Source organism: Neomonachus schauinslandi, chromosome 9, assembly GCF_002201575.2.
Source record: "Neomonachus schauinslandi chromosome 9, ASM220157v2, whole genome shotgun sequence".
Classification (NCBI taxonomy): Eukaryota; Metazoa; Chordata; class Mammalia; order Carnivora; family Phocidae; genus Neomonachus; species Neomonachus schauinslandi.
In genome coordinates, this window is record NC_058411.1 from 21878256 (window position 1) to 21896722 (window position 18467).

General features: G+C 39.0%; 1 protein-coding gene across 1 annotated transcript; it reads left to right on the forward strand.

The window, feature by feature from the left end:
* The first annotated feature begins 1024 nt into the window (after nucleotides 1-1024).
* Nucleotides 1025-10354, forward strand: DIO2 (iodothyronine deiodinase 2). The gene is given in 3 exon segments (XM_021679613.1): nucleotides 1025-1488; nucleotides 9759-10329; nucleotides 10332-10354. Coding segments are annotated over 3 exon segments (816 nt in total). The 5' UTR covers nucleotides 1025-1266.
* The last annotated feature ends 8113 nt before the right edge of the window (nucleotides 10355-18467 follow it).

Below are 18467 nucleotides of genomic sequence, written 5' to 3' on the forward strand. Positions count from 1 at the left end.
ACTCACTTTGAATTTTCTTAAATAAGATCATGACTCAAAAATATTTAAAGAACCTAGGTCACAAATCTGACGAGAAACTGTCACAGTATAAAGGTATAAAGACTAGATGTAAGCATCCACATCTTCTAAAAAATAGAACAGAGACCATCCCTGAGTACTCTTTCTCTTTTCTACCTGCCTTCCAGAATCCATTCTTTCCAAAAACCCCTCATAAATGAACAATAACAATAATCATCATCAGAGGAGAGAGAGTTTCCCTATCAATTTACACGTTACATTAAATTACTTTTCCCAAAGTCTGGAAGCATTTCCTGAAAACCGTCAAAAGTATTAATTTTTTTTCTCTCTCCCTCTCTTTAAATCACAAAGCAAAATTCCACTGTCCCTCTACCCCCCCTCCTTCTAAAAAAAAAAAAAAAGTTGTTGAGTTTTGCTTTTCTATTCACTGCAGTTCTGGCCAAAGTAAAGCCCTCTTTCTCAATGACGTCAAGATCTTTACCAAGATTAGGCTTTCATTTCTCTATTGCAGCAATTAGCCAGGGAATGTATAAAAGGCTTCAGGGAGACTCACTGGGCTGCAGAGAGAGAGGCACTTTGCACCACAGACAGATAGCACGAAGGAAAAGCCAGAGGGAGTGAGGAAAAGAGGAGTCAGTCGCTCCTGGGGAAGGGAGAGAGAGAGACAGCCTGGGAGAAGGAGAACAGAAAGTGTGTGTAAAACGGAGTAAAGAAGGGGAAAAACTACCCTTAAAGCACATTTTTTAAAACTCTGGCAATTCAAGAAAGAAACAGTCTACGTTTCTGAACATAGAGACAATGAAAAGCTAAAGAAAAATTTGCAATCTCTGCCACAGTCTCATAGGTGCTTGGAAATGAAAGTAGAACTGCCTGTCTTTAACCGACTCTGAGAGGGGTAACTGGATTAGGAACGGGTACGCCAGTTTGTGTGTGTGTGTGGTTTTTTTTTTTTTTTTAAAAATTTAAAACCCAAAAAAAAAAAAAAAAAAAAGCAGCAGCTCCGAATTGAATGAATTGATGGGCACACTCCAACTGCTGGGCTGGAGAGACTGGACTTGGTCTTACCATTTCTGCTTCTTTGAAAGAGGAGACAACTTGGGCTTCCTTTTAATTTAGTTTTTCTCCTTCTCCCCCCACCCCCGGCCTTCCCCTTTATCTCCCCCACCCCCTCTATCACCACCCCCCTTTTAAATAAGAGGGTGAAGGGGAACCAGAGCGCACAAGGGAACTGACTGGGAGGCAGAGAAGATGGGCATCCTCAGCGTAGACTTGCTGATCACACTGCAAATTCTGCCAGTTTTTTTCTCCAACTGCCTCTTCCTGGCACTCTATGACTCGGTCATTCTCCTCAAGCACGTGGTGCTGCTGCTGAGCCGCTCCAAGTCCACTCGCGGGGAGTGGAGGCGCATGCTGACCTCAGAGGGAATGCGCTGCATCTGGAAAAGCTTCCTCCTCGATGCCTACAAGCAGGTGAGCTGCTCCGACAGGGGCTTCTCCCGTGATCAGCAGGGGTAGGGGTTGGCAAGTTAGGGACAGCAGGCCGTGGGGAGCACTGGGCTGGGATCATGGAGCTCTCTTTGGGGGCCTGGTGGTTATGCTCAAGGGAGCTCCTTCCTGCACCTTCCACACCTGTCACACAGGTTAGATTTGGGGCTGACAGGTATTAAGTTATAATGACTCGGCGTGACTTAGTAAGGAGGCTTTCTAATAGGGTCATTCGTGTCTTGCTGCAATTTTGGAGTAGAGGGTGTTTGTGCTGGTTAAATAACTTGGGGAAAAGTCGGAAAATGTCGGGGGAGGGGAGACTGCTGCGTTTAACCTGCTCTTGTCACAAACTGGGATTTTGAGGGTTTGCTTGATGAGAGGTGGAGGTGCATTAGGAAAGACGGTTCAATGGTGGGCACTGAAAAGCAAGGGGAAAAAAAGAAAATGCTACTCAGAACCCTCAGAGTTGGCAAGATGTAACAAAATGGTCACAGCTGGTGTGATTTGGCATAATAGCCCCCCTCGTTTCTGGTAGAGGTAAGAGTTAATGAAGGCAGCCCTGCGTGCAGCATCCTCCTCTACATGGACATTTTTGTAATTGAAGGATAGTTGACATACAATGAACAGGTGTATGACATGGGGTTTCGACAATTATATACATTAAGAAATGTTCACCATGATATGTGTGGTTACCATCTGTCACCATACAAAGTTATTACAAAATTATTGACTATATTCCCTATGCTACACTTTTCATCCCCGTGACTTATTTGATTTGAACCCTTTTGAAGTGGTTATCAGGCGCCGAGTCCCGGGGTTAGCGGATACCAATTTGCAAAAAAGAAAGAGCTGAGAACTAGCTGTCAGAAATCCAGACTTTGTAAGGGAAACCACATTTGCTTTCTCAAAAGTGAAACAAGTTGTCCTAGAAAGAGCAGATAAGTCTATGGTTCGTTACAGTCTCAAAACTGTTATAACACGTGTCTTGAGCACTGGAGCAGTGACCTTACTTAGCTGCGGAACTCATGTCCCAGGGCTGCTTCTCAAGACCAGACTTGATGATCTTTGTTTCTAAGACTTACTGACATCCCAGCCTTTTGGCTGCTTGGAGATGTTGGTAGGACACCCCCAACTCAAATCTCAAGGGGCAAAGGGGAACTGGTCCTTTGTCAGTTGTCCCCTCTGTCCATGCCCACATGAGTCCTAAAGATCTCTGGGCTTAATTAAGAAGAATGGACTCATCTGGCAGAAGTTGTGGTCAAAGTAGACAATCTTGGTTTTCCCTAACTGTGTAGGGGGACCTTGTCCGAGATGCCAGGGAAGGGAGTTTGAGAGGCATATGGAAGCCAGTGAAGTGGTACATTATAGACAAGTGGCACCTCAGAAACAGGATTAAAACTCAGAATCGGAGAGGGGGGGAGGAATGAATCCCCCATCAATAAAATCTAGAAAAATAACATCTATGCACCAGGAAAGGAACAGAAGTAACTTCTAGTCACAAAGAATCCAGAGTAAGCTTGTTCCACTGAAAATTAAACAAGTGTTCAAGAAGGAAATATTCATCATGAATTAGGGGCGTTTTACTATATTGCATGTCTTTGTTATCAAAAGTTACCTGCAGAACGTCTGCATGTGTTGTCCTTAAGGCCAGAGAATAGTAAGAGCTCTTGTTAGTAAATAAAAGTTCCTTTATAATAATAGGAAACAATGCTTAAGGTTCTAACCATATAATGTTATGTATGTTGGGCAAAGGGGAATTGAGGGAGGGAGATATCGAGATGGCCATTTCATTCCCACAAATGTATCATTGAATGTGAAAGTTTTATGTTTTGATGTGGGAGAAAAGACTTCGGACGAGGGTGGAGAATGCACACTCACATATGTCAGGCACGTTATTAGCAAGTTCCCTCATCCATATCTGGATTTTGTAGGTATTAGGAAGATAACATGCCAGTGCCAGTGGCTTGAACTCAGCATATTAAACTCTTACTTCTTTGAAAGATAATGGACTTTTTGCCTATAAAAGGAAAGTCACCAGTTGGGAGAATTTTACTTATACACGTATATCCTTGTATAAATATCTCACATAAAATATGGGGGCTCTGCTGTTACCCACAAGAGGAGTGTTTCTCCTCTTAAGCAGCTTATTGGAATAAAAAGGGGGAAAAACCAAATGCCTCTTCAATAAACTTTATTATTTATTTTTTTCACTAATATATAGTGTGTTGCAATATTTTGTGTTTTGTAGTCCAAGAGATTGACAAGGACAAGTGATTTTTTTTTTTGCATATGGTTTATGTATTCTTCTCCTATATTGTTTCTATTGATTTGATTAGTGACCAAGTTCACAACTGATGTTATTATGTTTGCTTTTTATGATTTATATAATAGATACCATGAGAAGAAGCAACTCAAGAACCCATATATCCAGAGACAAGACTGGACTGGGTGTCTAATGAATAGAAACGTTGTGAATACAGCTTGCCTTGATTTTAGGTCTCCTTCTGTCTCCCAAGTATGACAAGGTGGTGGTGGCTGTGGTGGCATTTAAGGGTCACGGCGAATCTCTGAAAGAGGTTGAATCACTTCCCTGACTGCTGTTGTCATCTGCGACACTGTCTTTGGGTGGAGCCAATCTAGGGCCACCCTGGAGGAGGTTCTATGTGATGCAGCAGCACTGTATTTCACAACCCTGACTTGCGTTACTTTGAGGCTGCCACCTGCAGAAGCAGAGTTTTCCCGGCTGAGGGATTTGCGCACCTGTAATACGTTAGGCCCGTCCTTTCTAATTCCCTTTGTTGCAGGTCAGCTATTTGGGAAGATATTGCTATAAAAGTGCTATCCCTGTGTTTGGCTCCAATAGGAGGCCACAAGGAAAGCAACAGAACAAAATAAAACAACCCTTCTACGTTAAAATATTGACTGGGAGTTAAAATTAACTTCAGAGGGAAACCTTTAAAGATAACTTGCGCTCGGTTAGAGGGAGTTCCGTGCAAGGTTTTGATGAAAAAGAATGTCTACGGAAACTTGTGACAGAGGTGAACACCAGATGTGTGTTCTTTAAGTTTTCCTAATCTGTGTCATTGCGTCTAACACTGCATCCTTGTGCTGGTGTTCCGAGACTCAAAAATGCAACCAATAAGCAAACTACCCTGTCTGGGAGTCTGGCTCCTACCTAAATGAAGTGTAAAAGTAAACACACAGTATAGAGGCTGACAAGCAGTTTAGCTTCTGCGTGGTAAATACTGCAGTAGCACAGAAAACATATTCATTTGAACATATAATTTTGGTTTTGAAAGGGTTTCTAACATCCTTCTCCTCTTCATTCACCTCAAACCTTTTGACACTGGTTTCTACAATGGGAAATAGCCCTCTTAAGAGAGAAATTGTCCCAAAAGAACACAAAGGAGGCCACAGCCAGAGCTTGTCCATCACTTGGATAAACCACTAGGAAGTGCTAGAGCTCAGGTACAAATCAAGGTTTTCAAGGTACAAATCAAAAAGAGAATGACCAAAAGGGAATTGAGGAAAGAGTACGTAGCTCATTCTTCAACTCTGGTTTATTTGGCCAATTTGAATGTAAATGGGTAAATTGCTGCTTAATAATTGTTTGGCCACGTTTGTAAGGCCGCTGATGCAGTCTGGTCATTATTTCAAAAAATTTGAAAAAATTTGAAAATTCTTGATGGTTAATAAAGCCATTCCAGGGCTTTGGGTAGCAAGAAGGATGTGTAAATATTGTTCTACCACCACCATTTTTATCATTTGCCTTACTTCCTACCATGGGATGAGGTGATATTTTGTCCAGAAGCCTTTCTTAGGCTGTGGAAAAGGGGAAAAAAAAAAACAAGGTTAGTAGTATATGCTCTATTTCCAGCTTCTGCTTGATGAATGGTTCTTTTTTTCCCTTGCCCTGCATTTCACAGTCCACATGCTAAAGAAGTATTATCCTTTTCCCCATGCACTGAACACTGTCAGTAAAAGGAATACCATCATCAAGGGAGTCAATTTATATGCCATATATTTACACTCTTGTTCATATTTATAAATATAGCTATCACAACATTTGTGCTCTGCCCAGAGATGCCCTGTATTGTAAAAATGCAACCCTTTATTTACCTCCCTTGTTGATGTTGTGTTGATGTTGATTACACAAACATAAGAAAGGACAACTGTAATAGCGCAGATGAGAGCGATAAAGTCAGTGATGACGATATTACATTTTACGTATGTCCTTTCTGATCCTTGCAAAATAAAGGGACCCTTTGGGAACATCGGAACTTCAAGACCAATTAGTGGAAATGATGCTTCTTGTGTTTGGGCATTAAATACTGGGCAGGGTTCTCTTTAGAGCAGCTAATGCTGGCAGGGAAAGAGGTACCGACCTAATTACTCTTCCGCAAGAGTAAAAAATGCCTTTTGAATGCCTCTTTGGCAAATATGTCTCATTAAGGACAAAAACCAAACACAAACCCTCTAAGAAGGAGAAATTAAGATGATAGGTAACTTGTGGCCAGGAGACTTTCTGTGCCACTGTGGGAAATTAAAACAAAGTTTGGGAGTACCAGGGGATAACTTGTTTTTGTTGAGCTTCTTTCCTGCAGCCTAAATGTTATTATGGGACAAACTTTTATTTTCTTCATCATCCTGGCTCTTTGTCAAGGAATGCTTTGCTCCTGGGGAAAGCAAAGAATCTTCCATCATTGAAGACAATGGTGATTCTCCCATTCCGTCTCAGCAGGGCGTATAACTGAGCAAACCAAGAAACTCTTCATTTGAAATTCTGGTCATAATAGGAATTTAATTGTCACAGAGATCAAATGAGAAATGACATTGGTCTCAAATGGCAATTGAGAAAGGACAATAATGTCCTTTTAAAAGGTTTTTTTTTTTAGGTTAAAGGGAACTTTCATTTTTTAAATTTCTGAAGTTTATTTTTTTTTTATCATTGCTAAATTGTCATCAGCAGGTTTTAGCAAAATGGACAAACTTTACAATTAGTAGATGAGGTTTACAAAAGCAGACTACTGGTCTACTCACATTGGGACTCACAAATAATAGGTGTTTTTTTTTCCCCCTCATAGGTTTATTAATATCATTGGTCTTACCTAAACGTTTTCTCTAACCTAGTCACCCTCATGAACAGGATGTCCACTTATGACCTTCCAATCTGCAGTAGGGCCCCGTGGCTGCTCAGCAAAATAAAGAGGATTGGATACTATCATTTCATACATGCACCAGGCGAGATAATCAAGAACAGATTGATAGTATTTGGTGTTGATTATGACGGAATTCTACAATAGGGCTCCAGGATTCACATTTCCAAATTATCTGACTCAGTAGCATATCCATCACCCAAACACAGTTGTGTTCTTTGCAGGTCAAGATTATTATTAAGTGTAAAATTCTTCATTGACCCCTACTCCTAGGAGTATAACAGCTATTATTCACTCAGTTATTCATTCAACAAAATTCCCAGCTTAACAAAATGCCAACCCTGCTGCCGGCACTACACACACACACACACACACACACACACACACACACAAGCATTATGTATTTGGTAACTTTTCTAATTTTTAATTTTAGAGTGAATGTATTATACTTGTTTGAAATTTTCTGACGTGGACTAGTCTGTATTTTGAAAGAATTATGTGGCTGAACTATGTGTCACTAAAAAGAAGGAGAAGGTGCTTTAACTTTCCAAGAAAATTAACTACAGGTAATAAGAGAGTCACCTGTGACTGAAGCATCAGATTAGATTATTCAGTTGAATAATCAAGAATAATGCGAGGATCAGCAGCTCTGCCTGGGTGAGAGTCAGGGGCATCAGAGGTCTTTAAAATGACTCCAGCAAGCAGATGGTTGTTTTCACCTACCAAGAACCTATAAGTCTACAGTCCAGAGATGATTTTTCTCCTGTGTATGGGTTGCTCACTTGACAAGAAGTCACTATGACAGTTCATGGATTTAGACTGGTCTGAATGCATTCAGATCTTTATATCACAGTGTATTGAGGAACACAGCGCAATATCATTGAAAGCAGCCCTCTTAGAATTATTACCTGTATTTTAAGTGGGAAAAATCTAATGAGAAGGTAATGGTAATGCTACCCACCACCTAGATCTACAAAGAAGTGCAAGAAGTACCCATAGATTAAAAAGTTTATAATACCTGGGCGCCTGGGTGGCTCAGTCGTTAAGCATCTGCCTTCGGTTCAGGTCATGGTCCCAGGGTCCTGGGATCGAGTCCCACATCGGACTCCCTGCTCAGCAGGAAGCCTGCTTCTCCCTCTCCCACTCCCCCTGTTTGTGTTCCCTCTCTCGCTGTCTCTCTCTCTCTCTGTTGAAAAATAAATAAAATCTTTTTTTAAAAAAGTTTATAATACCTTTAAAATGTGTATCTTTAAATTGTAAGTATATTTTAATACCTCAGAGATAAATGAGGTATTATTTTACCTCATATAAAATAACCCAGCTGGAAGTAGCTTATTAGATTTCTCCATCTAGTGTAACTTGCAAATTAACCAAGAAAATTAATATAAATAAAGTAACTTTCTCCCTGATAGTAACTGAAAACAAACGTACTTATTTAAATCATACCAACAGCTTCCTTTTCTAAGAAAGAAGGTTGTTATTCTAAGATTTTTTAGGAAAACTAATTGTGTCATTTCAAATCTGCATTGCTAGGATTTTTCAGAAGGGAGAAAGAACTTCTTTACTTCTTTCTCTACAGTTAAAATGAGTTACGCATTCACATTAGATAGAAGCTTATGAATAAAAGCCCTTGAGTATTTTACATCAGTTTGGATTGTTGAGTTTTTAACAGTTTACTTCTAAGTGACTTCAATTACTAGCAGTGTTATGTGTGGCTGTATTTATATGAAGGGAATAAGTCGATCCAGTTGGAAGTGTTTTGTAATATTAAGTATAGTGTATAAAAATCAATTGGGCTGTCGTAAGTTGTCCCTAATGTTATTGGCTTTGATTAAACCATTCTAGGGGAAGATCCGATTGTGTTAATTCAAACTGAAGTAATTGGTTCTTTTATGTTGCCAGCTTTTTATCATCAATTTACAGATCCAAAGGCCAGCAAACTTTCCTTCAGTCTGTGTTCAGCTATTTAAACCACTTGCAAAGGGGGATGTGGAACAATTTTCTTGCATACCTTCTTCTCTACCTGCCTGAATATTTTTTAGTTCAGAGGTGCTCGTTAATAGAATGTATGATAGACTAGTAAATGGTTTGTGATTTCCTAGATAAAAACAAGAAAACAAACCAAACCAAAAACACATGAAAAATGAGGAATTAAAAGAATTCTGGAATAATTGTATGTTTTTGTTATTTCATTTGTTTTATGGAAATGGTGAGGTTCCAGTTGTAGGAACCTGAAAGTAAGTAGCAGCTCGAGAAACCTCCAGGAAGGACATCATATAGAGAAGAGCTCAAATCACTTCTAAGGATAATCTTTTTTTAAAACATAGAATTTCCCAGAAAGATGATATGCTGTTTCACATGTTTGGGTGACATTTAATGATGGAACCTATACCCACACAATGATTTGTAGTGTACAAGAGCTCATTTTCTTATGTTATCACCCTATAACTGTCCAAGGAAGGCATCACCATTTTACAGATGGAAAAGCTGAGGCACTGAAGAAGTAAAGTGGAAGTAGCCCTTCCAGTAAATGGCAGAGCCCGGGTTTTCTAGCCCTGGACAGAAATACACTTCATTGGGATCATTGTCCATTGGTTGAGATTAAATGAATTAGCATCATGCAAGAATATAAAGGTCTTTCCCAAGTATTTTGGGATTCATTAGTGGGAATTCAGATGGAGGTACCTAACTCCCACAACTCTGATAATTTCTCTTAAACTAGACCATTCACTTTTAACTTTTAAAATGAAGTCAGTTAATCATTTGTTATACAATGCGTGCTAACCATTGACAGCAAAGCAAGGGTAATAAAGAATACCAGCCTCAACGTAATGATGAAGAGAGTTAACTGAGATGCCTTCAATGCTGAAAACAATTAGCCTCAGTGACTCTACAGAATGAAAAAGACTTCTACTCTTTTTAGGGACTTTTTTTACATTACCTGCCATGATGCCTCTTTACTTAAATCAATATAGGTTTATTACATCCTATAAAGGAATACCACATTTGATTAGAGCCAGTTGTTTTTGTATAGAGTGAAATGGAGTAACAACGCATTTCATATGGTATTCTCTCCCTTTTTTTTTTTTTCACCACCAGGTGAAATTGGGTGAAGATGCCCCCAATTCCAGTGTGGTACATGTCTCCAATTCTGAAGGAGGTGACAACAGTAGAAATGGTGCCCAGGTGAAGATGGTTGATGGAGCGGAGTGCCACCTTCTTGACTTTGCCAGCCCTGAGCGCCCACTGGTGGTCAACTTTGGCTCAGCCACTTGACCTCCTTTTACCAGCCAGCTGCCAGCCTTCAGCAAACTGGTGGAAGAGTTCTCATCAGTGGCTGACTTCCTGTTGGTCTACATTGATGAGGCTCATCCTTCAGATGGTTGGGCAGTGCCTGGTGATTCTTCTTTGTCTTTTGAAGTGAAGAAGCACAGGAACCAGGAAGACCGATGTGCAGCAGCCCACCAGCTTCTGGAGCGTTTCTCCTTGCCGCCCCAGTGCCAAGTTGTGGCTGACCGCATGGACAATAATGCCAATGTAGCTTATGGGGTAGCCTTTGAACGTGTGTGTATTGTGCAGAGACAGAAAATTGCTTATCTGGGAGGAAAGGGCCCCTTCTGCTACAACCTTCAAGAAGTCCGGCGTTGGCTGGAGAAGAATTTCAGCAAAAGATGAAATCTAGATTAGCTGGTTAAAGGTATGATTGTAAAAGAATTTTTTGTTTTGTTTTTTTAAATTATGTAAAGGAAAGGAAACTAAGAACTGAATCTACTATTTCAACTGAGTCCCATTGTCTTGTTGAAAGACAGGAATTTACATGTCAGAAGAACATAAACCTCTAACATCTCCATACTCCTTTTACCACTCAAATGGCATTTGGCTAAATAGTACCCCAGCACATCTCTTCCTAGTGAGAAGCCCTGAGTGAAAAGATCCCAAGATGGAGAGGAAGAAACCCTGTTTCAACATGTGTTCATTCTGCCTTGGGAAAGAAGTAATACAGCTGATGCATGCTTTGGGACTTGAAGAAAAGACTTACCTGAATAACTACTATGTTAGGGAACTATTGTCCTTATTAGTATAAGGGGTATTGCCTACACTTTATTCAGCACGGATAGAGCCCATCTGGAAAGTTCCCAAATATTTACTTATAACGAGTCCTTGAGCCCAGTCCTTGTGGTTAAGGCTTTTGTGTTTAACAGTGTTTGAGTAGTCTCTGCTGTTCTAGTTTCTAGCCTTGTGGTGCTCTATGCCAGTCTAAACATCCCAGAACTCACAGGTATATTTGCAGATATCAAGAATGAGCCCTACCTGGAGGATGAGGATGATTATCTGAAATCTTAGGGTTCCTTTCTAGGCAGGTGGGGAAAGCCCTAGAAGAAAATCAAATTGACAAGCTAGGGACAGGAGGCAGAAAGATGAGGAGGCTTCACAGAGTTTCACCTTGAAGCTATAGAGAGTGGGACTAACTTGTTAGTCACAGAAACATGGAAACATAAAACATATATGGGCCAGAAAAAGAAACAGCTCAACTGAAATTAGCATTGAGAATATACATATGAAATCAATGTATTTATCATATACTCCTCAATTGAGGGAGAAAAGGGGATGGAAAGGGGAGAAAAAAGAACCCCACACTTCATTATTTGTAATTATGAGGATTCTTTGGTAGAAATAATTACTTTTTGAAACAGGTTTGTGGTATGTATATTTTCAGTGGGTGAATTATACCCCGTGATACTGATTAAATGTAAAACCAGCAGGTCCAGTGGTGCTGGTCTGTCCCTCTCCATTCCTACAGTTATGATGTGGCCCCACTCATTCTTGGTCTTAGTCTCCATAACGGTGGCTGAGCTGGAGAGTACATTCTTCATAATATAGTCTTTATAATATATATAAATATAATCTCAGCTGCTGTGGGAGGGAGGTGCCCTAGCCATTCAGCTATAGCACTGTTCTCCTCCCAAAGTAGGTGAACTATAATGAATAATAGGTGCAAATAAGCAAGATTTCTTCAGTTACAAAATAGAGGAATAGAAAGTTAGTTTGAGACAATTCTCAATAATTTTGGAGGCTTTGATATAAGGCAACCCTCAGTGGCATGGAATTTGGTGAAATGGAATTCCCATTTACATTTAAATTTGGACTGGGTCTTCCTTTGTTCCAATTAGCTGAGGTCTAGTAATCTAAGGCCTCTATCATCATTATAATGCTATATATATATATATATGCACACACACACAATGTATATATATATATATATACACACACACACACAATGTGTATTATATATATATATATACACACACACATTTCTCTTTAAAGATACTATAGTTTTACCTATAATATAATATCTAAATATCATAACCCCCAAAGAATAGACCAATTAATTTTGTATTATAAATTTTTTATTGTAAATTTGAGGATGCTGTCAAATCACAGTACATGGTTGTATTGATATGTACAATCAAAGGTTCTTATGACCATTCCATTAATGATTGAATCATACAATAAAAGTCATAGAAAAAAAAAAATCTCAAGTTGAAAATATCTTCCGGAACTAGTTGCCTGAAATAAGAAAAAGGTGGAAACTGAGTGTGTAAGAACAAAAAGTATATTAAAAAAAAAAAAACCAGAACTGGAACAATGTATCAGTCATATCACTAGTTTATTGTTTAGATATTAATGTACTCTTTTAACTGATTGTTTTTTTTACAGCAACATTTAAGCTTTCCAGTGTCTTAAATTCTATAAAATACACCTGCAAAGAAACAAAGCAAATTTTGAAAATGTGGCATCATCTAACAAATTTCTGGAAATTCCCACGGAAGACAGATTATTTCAGAGTTCGTAGTCATTAAACTATATACTCCAGACTACTCAGTGGGCCCCATTGAATTTTATCTTTAAAATGGTGTCAAGATTATGTGGTACCCTAGAAAAGTAAAATGAAAACTTGGTTGCAGCACACTCGCCCTGTTGTCCTTAAACTTCCCCTTTGTTCTACATGTACAATAATGGAACAGGATGTTAGAGAAGCTGGTGGGGGGATGAGATTTGGCTAAGGCAGTGCTAGTTGTCTGGGAAAAAGGATGATGGAAAAAGCACCCAGTCGTGATATATGTTTAAGGAAAAGAGAAGGTCGTGTGTGTGCAATTCCTCTCCATGAGGATATTCCAATGGAAAAATGAAGCAGTGGAAGTAAATATACAAAGGCATAGGCTGAATATCAGGGAAAAAGATATGTTCAATAGAACATAGAAGACTTTCTGGAAGAAAGGCAGTTAGGGGCCAATGAAGAAAGTGAATTGACAAAGCTCAGGAATCCTACAGTATGTAGAATGGCTTGGTGTTACCAGAGTTATGATAAGCCTGTAATTATGTAACCTATTTATCTCAACATGATTTTTTATGATTTCCTATGATGTATCTTTTATGAATATAACAAGAACTCATTATTTGAAGTAGAAGAGAATCAATGCTTAGCTGGTATGCTCAGAGAAATTATTAGATCGTCAATACCCACCCCACCTACCTTGTCTTTGTAAAGTATGTTCATTTGAACAATTGTTCAAACATACTTTGTAAAGTATGTTCCTTTGAACAATTGAGACTTAAACATCCCCTCCCCCACAGGCTGTGTTTACATGGAGCTATCAGTTTAGCCTTTTAAACTGAATTAGCTTGTCTATTATTGAAATAGTTTCCAAGAGATTTTAGATATTATCATAGCATCTGGATTTACTCAAACATTGTGTTTGAAAGATGTATGTCTTGGAACTATTCAAACTTACTTTATTTTATTGCTTAGAGAAAATTTTAGTGGAATCAACAATGACTTTCTTGAATGGGCGTGAATGAAATGCCCACACAATAATGTAGAAATGTTTGATATAGATATTAAAATGTAACTGACCTCCTTAGAGGCAGACTAGTAACTGTTCTTTGTATAGCTAAAGTGACAGTCGTTTAACTTATATGACTTTTTATATTCATGTTTTGGATCTCTGGTACTATGTCTTCACCTTGTTTATAGAATGTACCCTTGATTTTTGGTAATATCAAGTTCTAAATGACCTATTGATTTAAATTCTGCCATTAAGCAGAAAATGCCTATTCTATGACCAAGGAAAGAAGAGAAGCCTGCTGTCTTTTATTTTGCCTGAAGTGTATTTCACTATTTGGGCTCTTGAATAAAAAATATGAAACATGGTGAGGTCATGTGTGGGTACTGCCTTGCTGCATAAAATACCAGAGGGCATGTTAAAGACAAAACTATGCCTTTGGGAGAATTCCCAGCTGGATACAAGGTGCTCTTAGCATGCCCTATGGGTTATATCCACAGCAAAAGGAATGCACTGATGTACAGGACTTTCCAATCCGTAAAGCTGACTGATGGTTTGGAAAATTAGCTTAATTAGAATCATATGGCCATTGCAAAGGGGAAAATGTAGACACCAATTTCTGTCCCATTGAAGAGTTAATGGAAACCTCTCCAGCACGTAGAGCTTTCAGAACATGCCCAATGTCATGTCTCTCAGCAGTGGAGATTAACAGTAAGAATTCCAATTCCAGGAACTTAAAATGATATTGCCAAAAATCAGAGCAAAATGTTTTTAGTTATAGTCCAACTTTCTCCTTTATCTTAAAAATAGAATCCAAACTTAGGTTTCATATGTACATCCAGAATGGGGCATAAGTATGGATCTCTGCTTGGTGATCAGCATTCTCTTGGTAGTATCTTGAGGTCCTCCATGTAAGAAGGAAGTAGGGCCTGGGAGAGTCAGGAGGTTGCTAACTGAGAAGAGCTAGGCCCTGGGAATTGAGTCAACTGATTTGGGAGAATTTGAAAAGAAACTTCTCACCAATGGAAGAGGGCTGCTAGGTGTCAATGAATGACTTTAGGATGAGGCGAACATTGGGCCGCTTCTTAATGCCTTATGTTGTGGATAGCAGCAGAGGCAAGGTCTCAGACTTAAGAGACCCAGCTCTGTTTCAAGGCGAGTCTGAACCAATAGAAAGCCAACATGTACAGATGTCCAAACAAGACTGCTCATGCAAGTCAGGGCTTGCTGTCCATCTGACGGCACTAGCACCAGGGCTGCAGGGAGTTTATTTAGTATTTGCTGAGGAGGTCTCAAGGACCCAGGAGATGTTAAATGAAGTCACTATTTGGGCTCAAAACTCCCCCCTCTCCCCGCAAAGCAAACAGGTAAACACATAAATGAAAGAAACCCACAGAAGGGGGTGGGGAATAAATAGAAATTCTCTCAAGACTTCTCCAGACTACGTCACTGGCCCATGTACTTTTTATGTGTATTAGGATGAGAGACTATGAAGACATAAGTATCCAGTACTTTGTAACCAAAGCAATTAAAAGATATTGGGTAGGGAATGTTGGCCAGTTTTACTTAGTTTTGCATCACATTATCGCCAGACTCTATCACTAGCCCAAGTAATCGGGCACCCAGAGAGGGAGACTGGGATGTGCAGAGGTGACCAGTGTGCGAATGATAACTACTGATGAAAGAGTCACCGACTCAGTTAGTGGTTGGATGTAGTCACATTAGTTTTCCTCTGCCCATCTTTGTCTCCCTGGCAAGGAGACTATTTGGGGCACGATGCTATGGGTACTGGGTAAATGTGGTGAGAATGCACGTGTGTATTTCTCTGCTGCTCAGTTGCAGAAACAGAAATGCTTTGGAGATTATCAGTAGAAAGAGTGTTATTATATTGGTGCTGAGTGGTATGTGTGCTTTTAAAATTTGTTCTTGTATTTTAATAAACTTTGAATAAAAGAATAAAGTTACTCTTTGGTTCTGTTTGTTTATTTTGGAAAATTACTCTCTAGACCTTGCCCCTGGCTGGAACACATTCATGGTTGACAAGGGAAAGAGAATCCATCATTCTAATATTTATTCCTTGGTATTTGTGGGTAAAGACACCAGCGATGCCAGGTTATTTTAATCTCATGCTGTGTGCCAGAGTCTTCAAGGAAATCAAGACAAGTTAGAAGAAAATCTTCAGATACTTTCCATATTCGTGAACAAGTCACACACAGAAATCATGGAAAAGGCCCTATTGAGACTGTGGAGCAAAGTTTTACTTTGTTATATTTATGCCCCAGGTTTTTTAAGTACAATAAATAAACTTTCCAGGAGTTGGTTAAAACTATATATATACCTATATTTATATAGCAGTGGAGATTAACTTATATTTGATCTTAACTTAACTTACATTGATCTTAGTATTTATATAGGTATATATATACATATATATACACATACAGATATATGTTATATAAAATATGCTTGGCAGTGTGTTAATGTGGAATGAAAAAAATTTTAAACACATTTATATCAAGTACTTTGCAGTGTGAGAAGGTAATAAAGGATATGAATGATTTATGTAGGCAATGGCCTGTTAATGACAAGAGATATATTTGCAATGGGTTAAATATGTGCATTTAGTTCCTGAAAATAAGTGACTTAACCGATGTAATAATGTATCTTGAGACTCTGAACTTGCTCATGATTTCCTGCATATAATAATTTCATTAATATTTGTGGTGTCTTATATAATATGCCAGAATTTTAATGGAAATTTGAGGAATCATGACTCTGACAACTATTGATTGGGATTCTGTTCTTTGCAGGGTAAAACCTGTGCTGGGCGCAACGGGAGGTGTTAAAGCCGTGAAACTAAATTCACAAAGATATGACTCCCCCCAGGAACCTGTCATCAATTTGTCAAAGCTCTGCAAGTGACAAATTCAAATTAGTTGACCAAAAAAAAAAAAGTAGAATTTATTGGCCAGTATAACCAAACCCTAGAAATGATTGGAATGAAACTTACCTCAGGGACAGTTGGATGGATCCAGGGACTTTAGAAACCTTCATTGCTTGCTAAGTCTTTTGTCTCTGCTCTTTCTGAGTGTCAGCTTTTTCTCTCAGATCAGCTTCTCATGTTGGGTGATCTGGTTGGGGGAAGTTCCTTACTTACATTCTTTTTTTTTCTTTTATTGAGATATAATTGACATATAACATCATATTAGTTTCAGGTATACAATGTAACAATTTGTATATATTGTGAAATGATCACCACAATAAGTCTAGTTAACACTTGTCACTGTATGTAGTTTGAAAGAACTTCAACCTAAAATGGTATTAGAAGATATAAGATGGGAAAATTCAGAAAAAAATCTTAAGGAATGAGAGATGATTTCCTGTAAAGGTGTGATTTACAGAAAACTGATAATATTGGAATTTTCTTAAATGATAGGGAGTTGTTCAGGGGTTGCCTCAAATCAATGTTGGGAAGTTTTGATTATGGTTTCCAGACACATGAACAGGAAATGACCCAGATCAGGTTGGTCTTGCAAGATGAGTTGAATTGAGCTTTGTTTGTATGACTGGACTGGTTTTGTCTGCTTACGGAATTTTCAAAATTGGTCTTCATTTGTTTTTTATTTTATTTTATTTTTAAGATTTTATTTATTTTTGACAGAGAGAGAGAGCACAAGCAGGGGGAACAGCAGAGAAAGAGGGAGAAGCAGACTCCCTGCTGAGCAAGGAACCCAATGCGGGGCTCGATCCCAGGACCCTGAGATCATGACCTGAGCCGAAGGCAGACGCTTAACCGTCTGAGCCACCCAGGCGCCCCTTGTTTTTTATTTTAACAGACCGAACTGAGCTCTCTCCTCTTTATACTCCTGCCCATAAACGCAGCTACCCCAAACCTTCAGCAGACTTGCCTGTAACTTGCTACAGTTCGCTTGTCCCAAATTACAATTTCTCTGCTATTCCTGAATAAATCCATCTTTTGGACAATTTTGAGCTTGACTCAGTTTACCATGTTATTTAGTTGCAAAAAAATTTTGCAACTAAAATTTTTTTAGTTGCAAATTTTTTTTTCTTATTATGAGGACTTTATGACTTACTATCTTAGCAACTTTCCAATATGTAATACAGTATTTTTTTTTTTTAAAGATTTTATTTATTTATTTGAGAGAGAGCACATGAGAGGGGGGAGGGTCAGAGGGAGAAGCAGACTCCCTGCTGAGCAAGGGGCCTGATATGGGACTCGATCCCGGGACTCCAGGATCATGACCTGAGCCGAAGGCAGTCGCTTAACCGACTGAGCCACCCAGGCGCCCTGTAATACAGTATTAATGATAGTTACTGTGCTATACATTACTTACATTGTAACTAAAAGATGCTTCAGCTAGAGTTTGACCCTATCCCCACAGAAGGACTTGAATTGGACCAGCTTGTGTTACATGCCTACTCTGTTGCCATGGTAGCAGGGTCTGCTACCAAAAGAAGGAGAGCAAGAAGTGTTGGGAATGTCCAAAGGTATCAGAAGTTAACACAGTGGCCATTTCTTTAACTTCCCTAATAATGAGGGTTAAATAAGTGATTGGATATGTACAATCAATAAGAACAAGTTCAGAAGAAGGAAGGAAAGAACTCTGAGTAGAGCTCTCAGAGGAGGTTTTGTGGAGTATAAAAGGAGTTGACCTCAGCGAATGGGTGAGATTTAGAAAGAGCGGAAGATGGACTTTCATTTAGTAAGTCAATCTGTATTTATAAGTGTCCATTAGATGTGACTAAGAAGGCCAAACCCGTCAAAAAATAAGACATTAAAATGGCCATCATCCTTGGAAGAGAGAATTCAATCCACTTCAGTGAAAGTTGAGAAAACTGAGGATAGAAGCTGTGTTTTTTAAATTTCTTTGTATTTCTCCCTCTCTTGGGTGAGCAGACATTTAAATATCCAAAATGCAATCACCAATGAATGTTTTAAGCA